The sequence below is a fragment of the Thamnophis sirtalis genome, unplaced genomic scaffold (genome assembly GCF_051295495.1).
Source record: "Thamnophis sirtalis isolate CommonGarterSnake01/CBP01778 unplaced genomic scaffold, rThaSir2_p1.2 scaffold_5, whole genome shotgun sequence".
Taxonomy (NCBI): Eukaryota; Metazoa; Chordata; class Lepidosauria; order Squamata; family Natricidae; genus Thamnophis; species Thamnophis sirtalis.
This window is the reverse complement of record NW_028261385.1, coordinates 88767051-88786978: the sequence shown is the minus strand read 5'-3', so window position 1 is coordinate 88786978 and position 19928 is coordinate 88767051. Positions and strand designations below refer to the sequence as shown.

The 19928-nt window shown below is 38.7% G+C and overlaps 1 protein-coding gene across 3 annotated transcripts in view; it reads left to right on the top strand.

Annotated features, from left to right (window-relative positions):
* Positions 1-4152: 4152 nt before the first annotated feature.
* ECPAS (Ecm29 proteasome adaptor and scaffold) overlaps positions 4153-19928 on the top strand; it is a 77059-nt gene continuing 61283 nt past the window's right edge. Inside the window, exons 1-6 of one of the 3 annotated variants that reach the window (XM_087716162.1) lie at positions 4153-4225; positions 12595-12725; positions 13237-13353; positions 15499-15617; positions 16177-16326; positions 19282-19453. In XM_087716162.1, the coding sequence (XP_087572288.1) occupies positions 4192-4225; positions 12595-12725; positions 13237-13353; positions 15499-15617; positions 16177-16326; positions 19282-19453 (723 nt within the window). In that variant the 5' untranslated portion in view covers positions 4153-4191. Of the gene's footprint in view, positions 4226-4406; positions 4856-12594; positions 12726-13236; positions 13354-15498; positions 15618-16176; positions 16327-19281; positions 19454-19928 lie in introns of those variants that run through there. The other 2 variants (XM_087716161.1, XM_087716164.1) reach the window with 2 other exon arrangements.

Here is a 19928-nt window from a genome sequence, read left to right as displayed (position 1 = left end):
CAATCGGCGAGCGGAGGGAGGAGTTCGCAGGCAGAGGCATCATGCTGCTCTGCAAAGGGAAGAGGTTAAAGACGCAAGGGGCGCGGGGGAGGCGGGGGGCGGAGATAGAGCGACCCGAGCGGGCCAATGGAATCGAATGGGTGGGGTTTAGAGGGAGGCGCCTAAGGCATAGGAGCGACACGTGGAGCCGCCTCAGCCAATAGATGGGAGAGAAAGCGTGCAAGCTCCAAGATGAAAGAACCAAAATCAACTGTAAATGAGGCGCCCGAGAATGTGGGCAGTGCTTTTTTTAAAATAATTGATTGGATTGTGCGCTATCAAATCAGTGTCGACTCTTAAGGACCACTTAGATAAATTTTCTCCAAGACGACGCACGGACTGTCTAATCAGCATGTAGGTTGAATAAACGACAGTATACAGCTTTGTCTCATTTTCTGCGCATTTTCTGCCTTTTTGACTTGCAATAGGTTTTTGCATGAGAACAAGGAGGTGATCTGGGATTCCCATTGCACGGCTTGACACGTTTACATGATCAAAGGCCTTTCTATAATCAGTGGGCACATATTAACCTTGATTCTGGTATTCTTTGGCTTTCTTAATTATCCAGCATGCATTATTAAAAATGTTTTGTGTCCCTCTACCCATCAGAGACAAATTCTGTGTGTGTTAAGTCACACTTGGCCAATAAAGAATTCTAATCTAATTTAACCTAACCCAATCTAACCCCCTCTTGAAAGTTGGGCTTCTCCCTTTCTATGCATGACTCTATTTTACATTGGGTGATTCTAAGCATTATTTGGCTAGCAGGTAGAAATTATGTATGCACACTCTGCTGAGTTTCCTATATTGGTATATAGAATAATGTCTTCTAATCTGTTGGCCACTGTTGCTCACTAGACGTGGCATAGTTTGGTTGGATCGTTTACAGGTTCCTCTGTTACTTGCCATAGTTCTGAAGATAATTCCACCAATCCCAGAAGCTTTCTGATTTGATAATGACTACAATGCTAATCTAATCTGATGTTTTAATGCTAAATGTAATCAAATATCTTCCAATACATCTTGGATGTTGACATCTTTAATCCTTCCATCTTTATGTGATGTTTGTAATCAGTTATTATCTGTCCATTAGAATCCTACAAATTCAAGGTTGGAATAAATTTGAGATTGCACTCAAGATCCTTTGAAAGACCTTGTTTTCTATGTCTGCTTCCATCTTTAATGTCTTTACAGGTATCATTGTAATACTGCTCTGGATCTCTTCTAACAGGTTTGAAGCTCTCTTCTTTCCTGATATTTTTGTCTTTCATAGCTTTGGTTTTATTTTTTTGGCTATTTCCATAGTTTGTTCCAATATCCAGTTGCTTTCTTCTGCTTTTAGGTCTTTGGTAGTCTCTTTTCACATTCATCCTTAGCAACATTTATATTTATTCCACATTTCTTGTTCCCCATCAAGGTAGTTCAAAACTTCAAAACGATTCCTGATGTCCTCCTTGAAAATGGTAGGTATTATTCCCAAATTCATATTGTAAAAACAGATTGGTTTTCTGCTCCGTGACCTTAACATGCAACTTGCAACATGGGTAGTTCCTGCTTTGTTCTTCAAGCAGCCCCTGACCACATCTTTGGAACTGAGCTCTTCCACTTCCTTGTGCCAGTCATGTCATGTGTTTCATTTCCATGTGCTCCATTTGGTGCTGTCACTCATGACAGTGATAGCAATGAAGAAGTATTTGGATTAGCAGACATTGCTGAGTCATTCTCTTTCAATTCATTTCTTCAATTCAACCACATTTTCCTCCATATTTCCAACTTTGGCTTTCCAGTTTCTAATGAAAAGCAGCATATCTTGCTTTTATGTTCTGTCAAGTTCAAATTGAATATAGCATATTGAGTGCCATCCAACATAAGGGGCTCATCATCCTGCACTGTATTATCAATAACTTCATGTTGGCTCTCCATGTGGTTTTCTTGGTCCACAAAAGTGTGGCTTATCATTGTCTTCTTCCATGAAATGATGCCTTTATTGTTGTTACTAAAAGAATGATCTGCCTCCAGTATCTTATATCACTGCTCTCCAATATAGGTGCTTGCTTACTTTAGCTGGTTACCTGGGAATGACACCTTTGGTTTCATGCCTTGGGGTTTTTAATCATGCTGGAATAATATGCTTTGGACATGTACTTCTGGTGTTCTCATCATTCCTGACATTGGATGACAATGAACATTTATGGAAGATAGGCTGTTTTGAATTATTTTAGGACAGGTTTTTCCATCCTGGACCCTTCAGTTACATTGACAGTAACTCCCGTTACCCGGATAGCATGGCTAATGACTATGAAGTCATTACTACTCTTCTTAAATAGTATTGCTCATTTGGAAGGGCAAAGTTCCTTTCTGGTGAGGACCCTTGTAGAACACTTTTGCTCTATTCTCCTCTCCACACACGAGTTCTTGGGAGGGGAGTGGCAGTTTAGACTCCTCATCTTCTAAAACCACTGACAGCTGTGTCTCCTTGTTACCAGGCAGCATAGCTTCTTCTGCCTGCAATTCCTGCATGGCTAAATGAAACAAATTGATTATAATTTGTACTGATCATAATTAATTATCCAAAATGGCACCTGTTTTGGGAAAGAACTAGAGGCCCAAGGATGCCGATATATGGGGGAGTCTGCTTTTCTTTCCAGCTCCAGAGATCTTCCAAAGATAAGTATATGATCAGTGATGGGGGCCAGGAAAGAGTGTGGGATTCAGTGGGATAGGGAGCAGAATCAAGGTCTGTGGGGGACCTGGTTTGGTGGGGGAAAGTAGGCCCATGGCCTACAGGGAACCCAAGGGATGAGAAGTGGGGAAGGGGATGCCTCAGGAGATGGGAGAGGTATTGAAAGGCCTGGGGCAAATGGGATGTGCCTGTGCTAGATCTCCCAGATGTCATGTGAGAATAATTAGACCCACACCTGAAGAATTTAAACTAGATACTTTAATGTTCTATTACCCATTTCATAGGAATCTTCCTAGTCTGGCAGTTTGCCCCTGGGAAAGACTAAATAAAGTTCAACCACATTCAAGGAAGTGGGTGGGACCTTGCTCTCTTATGTCTATGTAAAGATTCTAGACTACTCCCTTGCTTGACCCTTTCTCCCAACTCTGCCAGTCTCTTTCCAACATCAGGGCCTCTCCCACCCAAGGCACCCTGTGCTCCACTTAACGACTGCATCAGTAGTCATTAGGACTACATTTTACATCCCATGCTTGCTAGGACATCAACAACAGCCACATTTTAGAGATCTAAAACGACTATTTTCCTAGCTGTCTTAAATATCCCTATTTTCCCTTTATAAATTTACTAGCTGGATACCCGTGCTTTGTGACGAAACTGTGATCGGGAAGTGCAGGGGAAATCCGTTTCATTCCGGTTCAATCTGTTGGCTCAGTATTAGACATAAGGGAATAGTGTTCCCACCACCTTGAGTCCAGAAGCAGTTCCATTGGTGGAAGGTGTAGACATGTTGGTGAGATACCCACATTTAGTACTGTAAGGAGCCCCAGACTGTTCCCAAGTAAAGAAGTGGAACGTCTGCCAGTTTGAACTAAAGTAGCTGAATGTGAGGCAACTGGCAGTCAGAACAGAGTTATTTTCAGGTGGGGAGGAGGAGTAGAACTCCTTAGCATCAGAACATGTTAATTATTGTATAAAAATACTAATGATCTGATGGTCATTTTGAAAAATCCTTTCTTAGCAAGCACCTAGAAGCTAAGAGGAACATACATCTCAAATTTCAAGTTTGTAGGCTTTACAGTTCTGGAGATTTTGTGATGAGTGAGTGATATTTGGCTTTATATCTATAGATGTGTATGTATCTATAAATATAAAGATTTTTTCAGCAGAAAAAAAGGTACAGTACATCTCTGCTTGAAGGTTGTTTAACTACTGAGTTCCTGGCCCCAATGGATAGCATATGTTTAGGAGGCCTGTGCATGAAAATTATCTCAGGTTTTCTAAAACCAACCTAACTGAACACCTTTCAAGGTAGGAATGAGTCAGCTTGTTAGAAATACCTTCTGCAGATAGGGGGAGAAACTCATTTTTTAAAAAAAGATTGCTGATCCTTTCTCCACCACCCCTTGAGGTGGGGGGGAAACGGGTGTAGGAGTGTGTGTGTATGTAATGTGTATGTGTACACTGTACACATGTTGCCAATCATGGAGGTCAGCATGGATTCAGGTAATTTCCTTTCAGCGGCATTCTCGGGAAAGTACTGAATGAATGAAATGAAAGGGGGGGGGGAATCGTAGATCACGAACGAGGAACGTAGGGGCGTTTTATATATATAAAAGCTTGGTGCGCCAAAGGAGACACCATTGTAGCTGTGTAGGCAGTCCAAGGAGGAAGTGGTTAAAGAGAAGGAGCTGGACTCGATCGCCGCCCCGTTCTTTTTCAATCTATAAAAAAGTAAAAGTAAAAAAGGAGAGGGTGGAGTGCATGCGTGTACGAAGACGAGGCAGGCAGGGAAGAAGATATTTGCCAGGTTATTTAAGCTTTGTGTGTCTCTCAACTGCGGTTGGCGTTTTGAGGGGGGAGTCAGAGGAGGGAGGAGAAAAAATCAACCATCGGCCTCCCCCCTCCACCCTTGGACGCCTTTCTCTGGCAGCTTAGTCGCGGGGGGAAGCCTCGAGGAAGGGAGCTGAAGGCCAAGGAGGACTGAAGCCCCCACCCCAGTTGCCTTCTCCTCTGCTCCCTACGGCTCCATCGCCTCGCAGCCCAGAGCGAGGAGAACTGCCGGCTTAAAGCCGCCTTCTCTCTTCCCAGCTGACAACATGGCTGCGGCCGCTTCTGCTGCCCAAGACGAGCAGAGTAAGTGGGGGTCCGGCGGCGGCGGCGGGGAGGGGAGGACATTGTTCGTACGGACCCGTTGAAAAGGGGGCGATTTGGCCCTCTCGAGCGTGTGAATGCTTTCTTTTAACGGATCGGCTTTCTTAAGCGCGTGCTTCAGGCCTTCGGGAGGCACCCCTGGGCCTCTCTCGGGGAGGGTGTAATTCCTTCCCCCTCCCGACTGGATGGGTACTTTCCACCTCGGAAACGGGAGACCTTTACAAAAAAAAAGAAGAAAGAAAGACAATAAGAGAACTGGGGGGTGGAAGCTGGTTGTCTCATAAGCGATGCAGGATCGGGTGTGGGGGAGGGTGAGGAGGAGCCCCGGCCATTAGGCCTCGGTTGTGCAGAGTCATATTAGGAAATGGACCTTAAAAAGCTTCAGGATGATGGGAGGAGGGGACGACCCCGTCCTCCGAATTAGCCTCTTCGGTTACTGATTCTCTCTCACACAAATCTCCTCTCTCCCCCCCCCCCTCCTTTTAAAGATGCGTGGGTACGGGCGCTTTGGGTCACTGTTTTACACAGACACACACACAATCCCACACATCCCTTCCTTCTCTCGCTCCCCCTCCCCATTTTAAAGATATGTGGATACGGCGCTTTGAGCCACTGTTTTATACACACACACACACACACACACACCATCCCACACATCCCTTCTCTCCCTCCCTCCCCCCCTTTAAAAATATGTGGGTATGAGCGCTTTGGATCACTGTTTTACACACATACATCATCCCACACATCCCTTTTCTGCCCCCCCCCAAGATATGTGGGATATGGGCGCTTCGGAGATCACTGATACACACACACACCCCACCCCACCCATCCCTTCCTCCTCTCGACCTCCCCCTTTAAAGATATGTGGGTGCAGAGAGTTAGTCCTTGCGAGAAGGGGGGGGATTCCTCCCCCCCCCGGGCCCTCTTCACTGGAGGGAATTCCAGATTGCCTTCCTCCTCTCAAAGTCGGATTCTTAAAAATCTGGTGGAAAGCGCAGGCCCCGCCGTGACTTTGCTTTTTCCCCGGGGATTAAGATCCGGCCTTGGGAGAACCGTGCAGGGTGTTTTTGAGTTGGAGGGCGGGGAAGAAAGGGCCTCCGCCCTTTGCAGTGCCCAATTTGGCGACGGCCGGTCTTTCCGATGTGCCTTTACCCCCTCGCCCTTAGCCCCCCCCCCATAAGAGAAGGGTGTTGGGTATTGCAAGTGCAGAGGGTGACTTGGCCGTTTCGAGACGCATTTTTGCCGGTTCCGTTTCGCCGTCCCTCTTGCCCTTTTAAAATGTGGTGCTCCACTTCCCATTCCACATCTAAGTTATTGAGGCCTGCTCGGTGAGGCGTGGTATGGCCGGGAAATGCTTCTTTGTGACAGGAAATTACTATAGTCTTTGCCACTGAGGCAAGCTTGAGTGTGTGTGTGTGTATGTATGTATGCATGCATTCGTGCATAGTACATAGAGGTAGTCCTTGATTTATGACTACAATTGAGGCCGAAATTTACGTTACAAAGCGAGAAATGTGTTAAGTTTTGCCCCGTTTTGCCACTTTGTTCGCCACGTTTCTTAAGTGAATCACCGGTTGTTAAATAGTAACACCGTTGTTAAGTGAATCCGGCTTTCCCATTGAGTTTGCATGTCAGAAGGTAGCAAAAGGGGATCACATGACCCCAGGACATGGCAACCGTCATAAATATGAACCAGTTGATAAGCATCTGAATGTAAATCACATGACCGTGAGGATGCTGCAACAGTCATAAGTGAAAAATGATCATGTCACTTTTCAGTGCCATTGTAACTGAATGGTTGCTAAATGAAATGTTATAAGGCCAGGACTACCTGAACATACAGATACATATCAAAACACATACACATAGGTATGTGTGCACTCACATATAGGTGTGTGTGTGTGTGTGTAATATATATGTGTGTGTAATATATACAAAGAAGTATGGTTTCAAAAACATACTTGTATGTTTATATTACACACAAAAATAAAGTGTCAAAAATGTGCAGTTATTTATTGCCTATATAGCCCGCAGAGTTCAAGAAGGCTGGGCATATTAGCATACACATGATCCTTGACTGGCACTGAAAAAAAGTGACTTATGACCATTTTTCACACTTGTAGTAGCATCCCAAGGGTCATGTGATTTTCATTCATATGCTTGACAGCTGGTTCATGCTTATGACGGTTGCAGTGTCCCTGGATCATGTGATCCCTTTTGTGACCTTCTGACATGTAAAGTCAATGGGAAAGCTGGATTCACTTAACAACAGTGTTACTAATTTAACAATTGCAGTAATTCACTTAAATGTGGCAAGAAAAGTCGTAAAATGGGATAAAACTCACTTAACAAATGTCTATATAAATTTTGGGCTCAATTGGGTTGTAAATCAAGGGTTACCTGTAGTAGGCACCTTTCCTCAGTTTTATATCCACAACACAAACCTGTGAAAGAAGCTGGATTGGGAGTGGCCCAAATTCATTTGTGTTCACAGGTAGTTGTATATATGTATGGAAGATGTACTAATGAATTTACAAGATTATGCAATAGTTTAGGAGAAAGTACCATTGCACTCCATGGAATTAAAGGTTTTTGGACGAGGAACAATTGCACCTTAATTGCAGTGTCTTTGATGTTTGGATAAGGCATCCCTGTAATAACGTTTTTGACTTCTTTATTTGGAGTAAATATTATCCAATCTTGAGTAGGTAATCTTTCTCTTTAAACTTGCATGATTTTATACCATGCCTGAACAAAGAATGTTGAGAAATTTAGTGATACATATGAATGATTGACTGTAGCTTTTTCAAACCTGTTGGCCATGATTCCTAGTCAAAATCTACTCTGATTTGGAATTGTGGTTATTGTAGTCCATTAGGGAGGAATCAGGAAGACTAGTTTGGAGAGCATGAAAGACAGCACAACTTTTCTGTTTATTTCCAGAATCGTTGAGAAAACACTTCTTTCTCCTGTTATCTAATTAGTTTAAGTAAATGTTTAAAAGTCAACATCTATTAACCTATACTAATAAAGGATTCTAATACTATAAATATATTATGGCTGTGCAGGACAGCCCTGTCCATAAAGCCTTGTGCAATTAATTTAGTACTTTGCAAGACATTAGATTACATCTGGTACCCCCTGCATAGCTAAGATTGAATCTGTCAAGCCAGTAGGAACATGATGAGAGAGCCTGTTTCCAGTTCCTTCACATATTGGAGGTTGAGGGCTAAGGACAAGAAGACTGTCTTTTTAGATGTAATCCTCATGTTGTATAACTTTCGTGTGGCGCTTCATCACTTTGGAAGGTGATTTCAAACAAATATTGCTTTGCTATGATTTCAGTTTGAGTTACCTATGTATTATTATGGTTCATCCCACAGTTAGATAGATGTTCAGATTGGATTTGATATTTTTATCCACCTTCCCAAGGATCTTGGATAGGCAGATGTTAATTGCATTATTATTATTATTACTTTGTTATACTCTATCCAACGTTATGCACTGGGCCAGGCTACAAAAACTGTAAATAAATAAAATAATCATAAATACATCTATAGATGTTGGTACCCCCATGAAAGTATGTCTGTTTATGTAGACAATTGGGAACTGCTCAATGCTTGTAGTATGGGAACTTTAATCTTTAATCCTAGCCCAAATATCAAGAAACTATTATTTCAGTATATAACTCTATGCAGTAAAGATCTTAAAACAAAAGGAAAATATATGTGCTATGCTATTGGAGATTTGGGACAACAGTGGTGAAGAAACTCTTTACACTTGGATTGTGAAGTTTGGAAACCTGGAACAACATTGGTGGAGAAAGGTGTTAACCTGGGTATGAGAAAGCCTTGGGGGGAAAACGGGGGAAGGAAATCCTTATATTTCCCCTATTTTTTCCATTTTATTCTAAGCCTATTTCTATCCACATGATAGGTTCCAGAATGTGTCATTATTCCAATGATAGAGGAAGAGGGATATTGCATTTGGAAGTCATCCCAAGGATTTTCTGCCTCCTCTAAGTTTATTTTCTACTGATATTTATTCTCTGCTCATGCATTGATTCATGTCACATTTCACTAGAGGTAGACCTTGAGTTACAACTATTTGTTTAGCAACAGTTCGAATTTACAGTGACACTGAAAAAGTGACCTACAGCCAGTTGTCACGCTTAAAATTTACAGCATCCCCACATGATCAAAACCGAGGTGCTTGGCAACTGGCATGTTTCTCTGGCAGGTGTCTCTTGCTAGGATCATGTGATCATCATTTGCAACCTTCCCAGCTGGCTTCTGACAAGCAAAGTCATTGGGGGAGCCGAATTCTCATAATGATCTCATGATTCATTTAATAACTGCAGTGATTTGTTTAACAACCATGGCAAAAATTATAGAATTGGGTGCAACTCATATAACAACTGCCTTGCTTAACAGAGATTCTGGTCTCAATTGCAATTGTAAGTTGGGAATGACCTGTTCCTTCTTTTGTCTATTTATCAGATCAGTATTTTCTTCCATTTTTGAGAAGTTTCCCATATTGCACTATAGCTCTTTATTTTTCCTAGAGTGAGAGGGGCAACTTAGTTTCTTTCTTTTAAAAATTAATCTATATTTTTTCTGGCTCAAGGTATTTTATTACTGAAACTAAGAAATAAGTAAGAAAGTGTCTCAGTATTTGATTAAATAAAAACAGATAAAATGAATAAGTTAAAAAAATAGGATTCTCTTTTGAAATTAAAAATAATATTTTAAATAATACACAATTTAAATAATTCCCTGAAATTGTTTCCTATCTCCACAACCACACCTTTCACTCTGTGTATTTGTAATTGTTAACATGTCATGCCTTTAACTGAATAAATTATAGGAAGACTTAGACTGTAATACTGTTTTCTCCAACCATGCACTAGACTAGACAGTTTTCTCCTGCTATGGTGGTTACATGTTGCTAAGCACCCACTGTTGGGATTGTCAACCTGGTTGCTAAATAGAAAATTACATGACTGCAATTGGACTTATAATTTTACTTTCCCTTTGGTCTTTAAGTAAAACAGTTGCTAAGTGAATTGCTACTGAGGTTACAATTTTGCTGTATTGTATTAACTCTGCTTGTCGCAAGGAAAAATGTGTGCTGGTTGTGAAGCACATAAATAGCAATCATGATTGCAGCGGTCATAAATGCACACCTGTTGCAAAGCACCTGATGGCTACTGTGTTGTTGACGGATGCCGCAATTGTAAATGCAACAATCAGTTGCAGTGTTATTTTTTAAGTACCATTGTAACAACAGTTGTTGCATGAGGCAATCAGTAAGTGAGGATTACTTATTAACTATATGGTTTCATGCAATGCAAGTTGAAGTACTCTACAGTACATATAGAAAATTCCTGTTGGGTAAACTTGCCATAATTTGTCATAATTTTGTACAGTTTAAAATTTAACAGTTGTTTGTCGTACAGCAGTGGGAAAAATGAAAATAAGTACTCATACAGTGGTTTTGTTGCTGAAATATGGTTTTATGCTAATTTGTAGGGCCAAGCTAGAGTTGCTGTTATATTAAAGTTTTGAAATATAAATTACTAGTACAAGCAGTTGGAAGTTTAGCACATGTAGATGCTATATGAAACTGAATATCTTTATATATCTTGAAATGTTATATAACCAATCTCAGATTTAAGATTCATTTTGTCATAAACAAACAGCCCATATTTTGTTTTTTCATACTCCTAGAATGGCTAAAATAAAACCTTTTTTCTGTTAAGATTATAATAGAATAATTTATGTTTACATTACTCAGATCCATTTATGTTGTCATTTTGCTCTTTTATGAGTACCATCTTGTGTCTACTGTGTTGGAGAACTTTCATTTCTCTTGTCAAGGAGAACATTGTGCCTTGGAACACACGTGTGCATGCATGTGCATGCACACACACACACAATTGTGAAACATTCAAATTTCCCTCCTCACTTTAACTAGGATATTTTGTGTTCTAGATTAATGCTATTAGATTTTAGATACGATATTTATTTTCTCCCGTACTTTTGCTCTTATCAGACTTAATAATTTTAATTTTTAAAACCAACGTATATTCTGTTTACTTTTGAATAAATTGATTACATAATGAAATATTTCCTCTTACTGTATCAAAATATATTAGAAGTCTCTGAAATCCATTTATCCTGATTAGTCATTAAAAAAATAAGGAAATGAGGTCTGTGCAGGGTATTTTGACTGGGTTTGAGTTCACTTTCAAATGACCCTGGCTTCCCTTTTCACATCTGAAATTTGGCTTGGAGTAGTACTCTCTGGTTTGTGTCTCTCTTAGATTAAGTAAGAATAAATGTTTTTTTTTTCTGTTCATAATCCTCCCTGGATGAGACAGCATGATACATTGAGCAATTCAAGGTAGATTGTGTAAACTATCTCAGAGTAAGACAGTTTGCATTTTTCTAATTATGGCTGAGATTACCCTAGGCAGAAATGTGTACAGATAGTCCTCGATTTATGACCACAATTGAATCCAAAATTTCTGTTGCTAAGTGAGATTTTTTAAAGATAAAACATGATTACTTGTACTGAATTTAGGTAGTGAATCTTGGAAGGTTTGTAATATATGCCATGATGCAATTGTCCCTGCTTTTCTTCTCTATGAACTTATTTTTACTTATTTAAAACATTTCTTTAGCCATTCTCCTTAAAGCTAAGCTCTGGTTGTCTTACAATCCAAAAAGAAAACAATATATATAGTCAAGAACTATCTTTATAGACAGAACTATGGTCCATGAAGTTCTGCAGTCTATTAATCTAGAATTGGGAAATACTATATTATAGCATGAAATTATTACTTCTGAATATAAGGGATATACTTTGCAAATTAGTAAGATGCTTTCTTTATAAGGAAAAAATCATATGTTCTTTAAAAATTTAAGAGGAAATTTGACTTCATTAGATTCAATGTTCTCAGAGAATCAAATGATATAACTGAAGGCAGTGCAATCTATAATAAAAAAAGTAAGGTAATTTACTTATTTTGTTTTAAATTTTGCATATTGACTTCTCAATAATAGCCAGATCTAATATATACGTATTATACATGACTTGTCTTTTAATACATTGAGAACAAAAAAGCAACTATTTTTCTATTGTACTACTGCAATTATTCACCAAAATCTGAGTACATAAAACAATGTGTCCTGAGCCTATCGTCTGTTTGATTAAAATTTTCCTTCATTGATCAAAGTAGCATTTATTTCATAAATTAAAATTTGCATTTAATAGAATACATTACGATTTGTGTAAAAGTATGTAAAAAGTATGTGACCCAAAAGCAGTGGCAGAGTTTTTATGCTCTAAGTGTGATTCAGTCTTTCTTGTTCAAGAAATCTTTATCCAATGATGCACATATGTAATAATCACAGCAAACTAGAGTGATCGAATTAGAAGCAGATGGGTCTCTTTTTTCCTTCCCTTGAACAAAACAAAGAATCACTAGACAGGGAGATATACATTTAATAAATAATTCCCTAAACTTTCTGGTATTAAATATGTGTTGCATCTGTGTAAAACACACATGACAAATGCAGGGTAACCTTGCAATAAGGTCATTAGTAAAATCAATTGAGAACTAAGCTACTATTTAATGCTGAACTTGCTGGTATAACAGTGCTTATTTGAACTGTTTGCTGTTAGTTATAGATCAGGGTTTTTTCCCTTTATTTTAGATCAGCTTGAACGTGTATTTTTGCGTCTCGGCCATGCAGAAACAGATGAGCAATTGCAGAATATTATATCCAAATTCCTTCCCCCTATTCTTTTGAAACTTTCGAGTACACAGGAAGGAGTGCGTAAAAAGGTATGAATATTATCTGTATGTTGAAGTCTGTCAAACATGAAATGCTTAATAATCTTCCCCTGTTGGTTTTATATATAGATAGAGTGTCCTTTGAGACGAATTTAACTCATGATCACTTGATGAAAACATGTAATTTTCAACACAAAGCTATTGCTTTCATCCGGGGTGCATTTTCAGTTGCCCTTTCCAGCCTAGAGTTTGTGTGATGATCTTCTATACAAGTACTAACCAGATCCAACCTTGTTTGAGTAAGCTGTGTTTCCCTCAAGCTGGAAGCTGTATATCATAATAATATATTCCTTGAAGCCATTGCAAATATTGTTACCTTGTAATTCTTTCTCAGGTTCAGGTCCAAATAATATAGTCACTTGTTTCTTTTTTTTTCTGTGAAAGGTCAAATGGAAAGACAAATAGGACATTTGATAATATAGATATTTTATTTATTATATTTCACAATTGGGAAATGAAACCTAGATCAATAAAATGAAGGAATGATATTTTTTCTTTTTAGGTTATGGAATTGCTAGTTCATCTGAACAAACGAATCAAAAGTCGCCCAAAAATCCAACTTCCAGTGGAGACTTTATTAGTACAATATCAAGATCCTTCTGCGGTCTCCTTTGTTACAGTAAGTCCTTTTTTCTTAGAGAATTTTACACATGATTTCTAAGGTTATGATTGTCTTTGCACATCGTGCTTAAGTATAATAGCTGGTTATCTCCTGCCTAGGTATTCTTTGTCCTGCTTTTGAATAATAAGCCTTCTATATAAACAGCAGATAAAGAAAGGTTTACTGGCTTGCAGCTGCTGGGAAGTTCTTTCCTAATTGTAACCCTTGAAGACTCCAATTGTGTTTTAATGAATGTTTATATGTAACTACATCCTTTTGTCATATTTAAATAGTCCATTAAAATAGATAGAAACAAAATATTCTGAGTGTTTTATTTTCGTATACATTTAATGTTCTTGCCAATAACTAAATCTCATTAGGAAAGTTCTGTTTAATAAGTTGATGTCAATGCTCTGTCCTTGCAGTTTAAATTTACACATAACATATTACAACAAAGACATTGTGGCTTTACTGAGAATTGGTAGAGTTAAAACAGTAATGTTAGGGTTATGGATTGCCACCACACCAACTTGGTCCATGAACGCTAAACTATAATTTGTATAATTTTGGTGTAATGTATGTGAACTGCACTATTACCCACTTGGTTCACACATTACTCTAAGCCATGGATTATACAATTATAACATATGGAATAAACACACTTGGTAGAGTCTTGGCTGGTACACTCAACAGATGTGTGCATTTAGTCACTGATAGTTTCCGTATGTTTTCCAATTTACCTGAAGATGCAGGTGGATTGAACTGGGATTTCTGCCCATAAGTCTTTACCACTGAATGTCAGCTTTTCTCAAATTGCATAGGAAATATATAAATATTTATATAGATGGGTATGTAAATAGTGCAATTTTTAGTGGAAGTTTAGGTAAAGATAATCCTTTAGTACATGCTTTTAGATTTATACCTGGCCATCCCAGTGACAAAGACCTTATTTCATGTCCAGGTAAGGTTTTAATACACTAGTGCAGTATGGAGTGCTTAGACATGAACTGAAATACACATTTTGGCCAGTTAATAACAACTGCTCTAAAACTTTCTCAGGTAATTGCTAAGATAAAGTGTCCTTGATATAATGGTCTACATCTTTAAGGTCATAATTGGTTGGAGTTAGAAACTTGAAATTAATGCAATCACTAGAATGCAGGCGTCAGAGGCTCCTAGTATGAAGAGACTTTTATTATGAAATTGGTAGATGCATTCCCCATGTCAACTGTTAGCTTTAGAGGAGGAAAACAAGAAAAAAAAATCTGTCTCCCCCTCCCAGCATCCATCCAGTATTCATCTGGCTAGCGTCCTTGCAGCAAACAGCAAACAGCCTGGTCAGCTTCAGCACATTATTGCAACCCCAGCACATGGCTTGTGAGGGATCCTCTTCATTGCGCCCATCACCAGTCAACTGAGCTGAACTGCTGCTGCCACCGGGGAACACTGAAGCCTTTGCTGCCGAGCAGCTGATTAGCAGTTGGATTGACCTCCCAGAATACAGCCAATCAGCTGTTGTAGGTAGCAGGAATCGCTGCCGCCAATCGCCACTGAAGCCAATCGCCACTGCTGCATTCGGCGGCGGTGATTGGTAGTGGCAGTGAGCGACATCAGTGATCCCCGCTGCCTAGAACAGTTGATCAGCAGTATTCCGGAAGGCCGATCCAAGCACCAAGCACCTGCTCGGCGGGGAGGGCTGCAGCATTCCCCAGCAGCAGCGAGTGGCAGCCGTAGTGACAACCCTTCTCCACCCCCGCCGCAATATTCGCTGTATAAGACACACAGACATTTCCACCCACTTTTTTGGGGGGGTGGATTGCGTCTTATAGTGCGAAAAATACGGTAGTTCAAAGGAATAATTTTTGGTGAGTTGCCATTTATGCTGTTAATAAAATGTGTTAGTTGGAAAAGGTGCTATTAAACCTCATCTGCTCTTTTCCTTCTGTAGACAACTACATGTGAGGAGTATTTTTCTAAAGTTATTAAAATAAATGAAATTGTGGAATATTTTTGGTGAGCTGGACTACTTGAACAATGTAAACATTTCAGTGGTATTTATCAATGAATTTTAGTCATAAGTTTCTTACAATTTGTGGGTATTGTACTATAGAGCTGTTTTTTGTAGTAGTACTTTTCAGTTCAGATATATCTTGCATTTTACAGAATTTTACAATAATATATGTTAAGATGGGTTACCCTCGTTTGCCTGTGGAAAAGCAATGTGAGCTGGCACCCACTCTTCTTACTGCAATGGAAGGAAAACCTCAACCTCAGCAGGACAGGTATAATATTCTTAGAAGAAAGCTTTCATTGTTATATTTTTTAAAAAAAACACATTCCTTTTAATAAATTAGCCATTACAGACTGCAAATACATGTTCAGAGAAATGATGGTGTAGTTCCCTTATTGACCTGAACTCCACTCCTTCTTAAATCCCAACAAATGAGGGATTTGTCTAATATATCTTGTTTCCTGGGACCTAAAAAAAGGTTTCAACCATCTTTCCTAGGCAACGGTTATATTTTAAATACCTTGCTTTTTTGCCATCCAACATTTTGTCATACAGGTAAATCTTAATTCTTGGATCCAACCTACTTAACATTTAAAGTTTCAGTTTAATTCATTTCAGAGCAATTTGTATAATACAGATCCATTTGGAATTAGCTACTAAATATGAAAGAAAGGAAAGTGGTTTCATGAAAGCCATGAAGTTTTGTGGTCTTCCTTGTCGGCAATTCCCACTTAAAGTTTTTAAAAATGCAAATGGCAACAAATGAAAGTGTTTATGAATGTTTAGGCAGATTCTTACATATAATTGCAATATAAACAATTGTTTTGCAGCCTAATGCACCTTCTAATACCAACACTTTTTCACATGAAATATCCTGTTGAACCTCTGAAAGCAGCTTCTCCGTTTAATCTTGCTGAAAAACCAAAGACTGTACAACTGCTGTTGGATTTTATGTTGGATGTTCTCCTCATGCCTTATGGGTAAGTAATAATGAAGTTTATCAGGTGATAGGTACTACTGGTACTAGGAGAGGGAAGACTCGTCTTTAAAGTGATATTCTGCCATTGATGACATTCTCTAGAGAGTATTTTTGTTTTTATTGTTTTTTTAATGAGAATCATGTTTTTGCCTCAGATCATTTAAAAATCCATAGGCAGCTCAGTGAATGCAGATTCTAAAGGTAATATAATCACAGGGAAAGTGCTAGAAGCATTGTGTCTTACCCAGATATTTGTTAGCTTTTCAGCAGGAGTTACATATCACATTAAGTTCTAATTTGATTAGTTTAGTTTTGGCTTACTTTCTTATCATTGAGGGAAAGTTTGTGTAGTGCAAATCACTGTGATTGGCATGGTTGACTTGCCATCTTAAAGCCAATTATAGATAACCCTTGATTTAATAATTAAACCTGGAATTATGATCATAAGTCGTTAAGTGGCATTTAACCAAACACCATAGTCATTAAGCAAATGCCACAATTCTTAAATGAGTCTCATTATACTCAATGGGTGCTTTTTGTCAGAAATAAATGTCAGAAACCACATAACCATGTCAGCAAATAGCTCAAATCTGCAAAGATGAAGTCAGGAAAGCTAAGGCTCGAAATGAACTAAGGCTTGCAACGAAAGTTATAAATAACCAAAAAAGCCTCTTTCAATATCAAGGAAGAAGGAAAAACAAGGAAAAAAGTCAAGGGAACAATTGGTCCATTAATAGAAGAAAATGACAAAGTGATGAGTAGCAGGGAGAAAGCAGAACTATTTAACTCATTTTTTTTGCATCTGTTTTTATGCACAGAAAAAAACCAATATATATATATATATAAATACTGTAGATTAAATGCGGATTAGATAAAATGCAGATTAAAAATGCAAGTCAAAAAAGCAGAAAAATGATAACACAACACCTATCCACTCTAGATGAGTTCAAATCATAAGGACAAGATGGATCGCACCCAAGGTTCTGCAGGAATTGGCAGACATGATTTCAGAACCATTGAACCATATCTTTCAAAGTTCCTGGAAGAGCAGACAACTGGAAAAGGGCTGATATAGTTGCCATCTGCTAATCTATATCCGATGCTGTGGATATAATTTACTTTGACTTCAGTAAGGCATTTGATAAAGTACACTACAAGCTACTACTTGATAAGATAGAAATTTGTATATTAGACAGTATCACCACCAGATGGATTTGTAACTGGCTGATTAAGCGCACTCAACAGGTACACCTTAATGGACTTGCATCCACATGGGAGAAGGTATGCAATGGGGAATCCCAAGGCTGTGTCTTAAGCCCAGTATTCTTCAATATCTTCATCAGTGATTTAGACAAAGAGATAGAAGGGGAACTCATCCAATTTGCAGAAAACACCAAGCTGGCAGGAATAGCTAACACTCCAGAAGATAGCCTCAAGGTACAGAAGGCTCTTGACAGACTTGAATACTGGGCCCAATCTAACAAAATGAAATTCAGAGATGAGAAAAGTAAAGTTCTACATTTAGACAAGAAAAACAAATGCACAGGTACAGCATATCTGGCTCAATTGTAGTAGATGCAAGAGGGATCTTGGAGTCCTAGCGGATACTTATTTAAATATGAGCCAGCAATGTGCTACAATTAGAACAATTAATGAGTGGAACGACTTGCCTCTGGAAGTTATGGGTCCAACACTGGAGTTTTTAAAGAAGAGATTGGACAGACATTTGTCTGAAATGGTATAGGGTTTCGTGCTAGAACAGGTAGTTGGTCCTTTCTGTTATTCTGTTCACCAGCAAAACCCACCAGAAATTGCCTTCACATGACTGTGGGCTGCAAACAGTTGTAAAGACAAACTGGTTGCCATGCATCTAAAATATGATTGTGTTATCACAAGCGGGTATATGACTGTCAGAATTTAGAAAACAGATTGTAAATAGTTCTGGAGAGATATGTTGTAACTTGGAACAGTCGCTAAACGTCTGGTTCTTAAGCGAGGACTATCTGTGCCTGTTTAATTAGCCTTAGCAGGAGTCCCCAAAAGTTAAATGGGACTTCTGCTTCAGAGAAATCTGTGTCCTAGAAGGTGATAAAATACACAATTGCTTAAATGCAGCTAAATTTCATGCCCAATCTGTCACGTGCACAATTTAAAAGAAAAATTAAAATGTTTGTAAGTTCTTCTTTAATGTACAAATGGTCCAGCAGCATTGTAAAAGTCCTCAAATCTTAGGAATCAGTAGAATTTTTTTATCTTGTCTGCTATGCACAAAGACATCCAAATTTAACTGACAGAAATTAATACTGATCAAGTTAATGGCCTAATTAAAATGTATTCTGTCTAGATGCTTTTTTTATTGGTCTCTGGAAATGGATTCTCTTATACAGATGTCCTGATTAACTAATGTAATTATTTATATAGTTTTTAAAATGTTATGTTCCGCCTTTATTATTATTTTTGAATAAAGTGGCAAACATATCCAACACACCTTCCCTCTCCTATTTTCCCCACAACAGCAACCCTGTGAGATGAGTTGACCTGCAAAAGAGTGACTGGTCCAAGGCTGTCCAGCTGGATTGCTAAAGCAGAACTAGAACTTACAGTCTCCGGCTTTCTAGTCTGGTCCTTCACTTAGTAGACCAAAGTGGCTCTCTAGATTTCTATTATTTTAGAAATGTGTAATCTCAAGGCCTCAGAGCTTATATGGTTCCTGACGGCTTTGAATAAGGCCTCCCAAATACTTCCAAAATTGATAAAATAGTGTTTTTTAATGTGACATAAAAATAATTATCTATTTTAATATCTTGCTTTTTCAAGTCCAATTTTTGTTTCCATAACTGAGGTTATGGCTGGGTTTTTCAGACTGACATAATTTAAGCAGTGCAGAGCTCATAGACTGATACATTCACTCACCGTTCCTAATAGAGGATTTTATAACCCCCCCCTCTCCTTCTAGATATGTGTTAAATGAATCCCAGAGTCGCCAGAATGTACCAGTGGGCCAGGGTTCCTCTTCATCAAGCACTTCTGGAGGATCTGGGATCCCTCAGCCTCCTCCGGGAATGAGCTTTTATGCAGCCAAGCGGGTAATTGGAGACAGTCCGTGGACACCTGAGCAGCTGGAACAGGTAAAAGCCAAATAATTATAGTCCAATGGGTGGTGGTGTAGAAATAGCTTAATTATAACAAGTTGTCAAACATAATGCGTAGTAACTTATCTTGTGAACTTTTATTTGTCTCCAGCTCATGCATACTCTAATTATATTGTATCTTTCTCAGATTGTAAACTGAAATAAAATACTAGAATATAAAACCAAAACTAAACTAAAAAAGTGGTAAAACCAAGTAGCATCAGCATATGATGTTGCGCCATTCAAAAACTCTGAACAATGAATGTAATATGCATGATAAACAGCATATTTTTATAGGGATGAGAGGTATTTTGGAAAATATCATCTTAAACATTTTAAACCACTTTGGTAGGAAGTAATAGCATTCCATGCATCTTGACATATAGTCTGACCATGGAAAGGGTCTTCAGCAATGCTGCTTCTCTCAGCTAAGAAGTGGAGATTAGCACTTCTCCCTAAAGTCAGACATGAT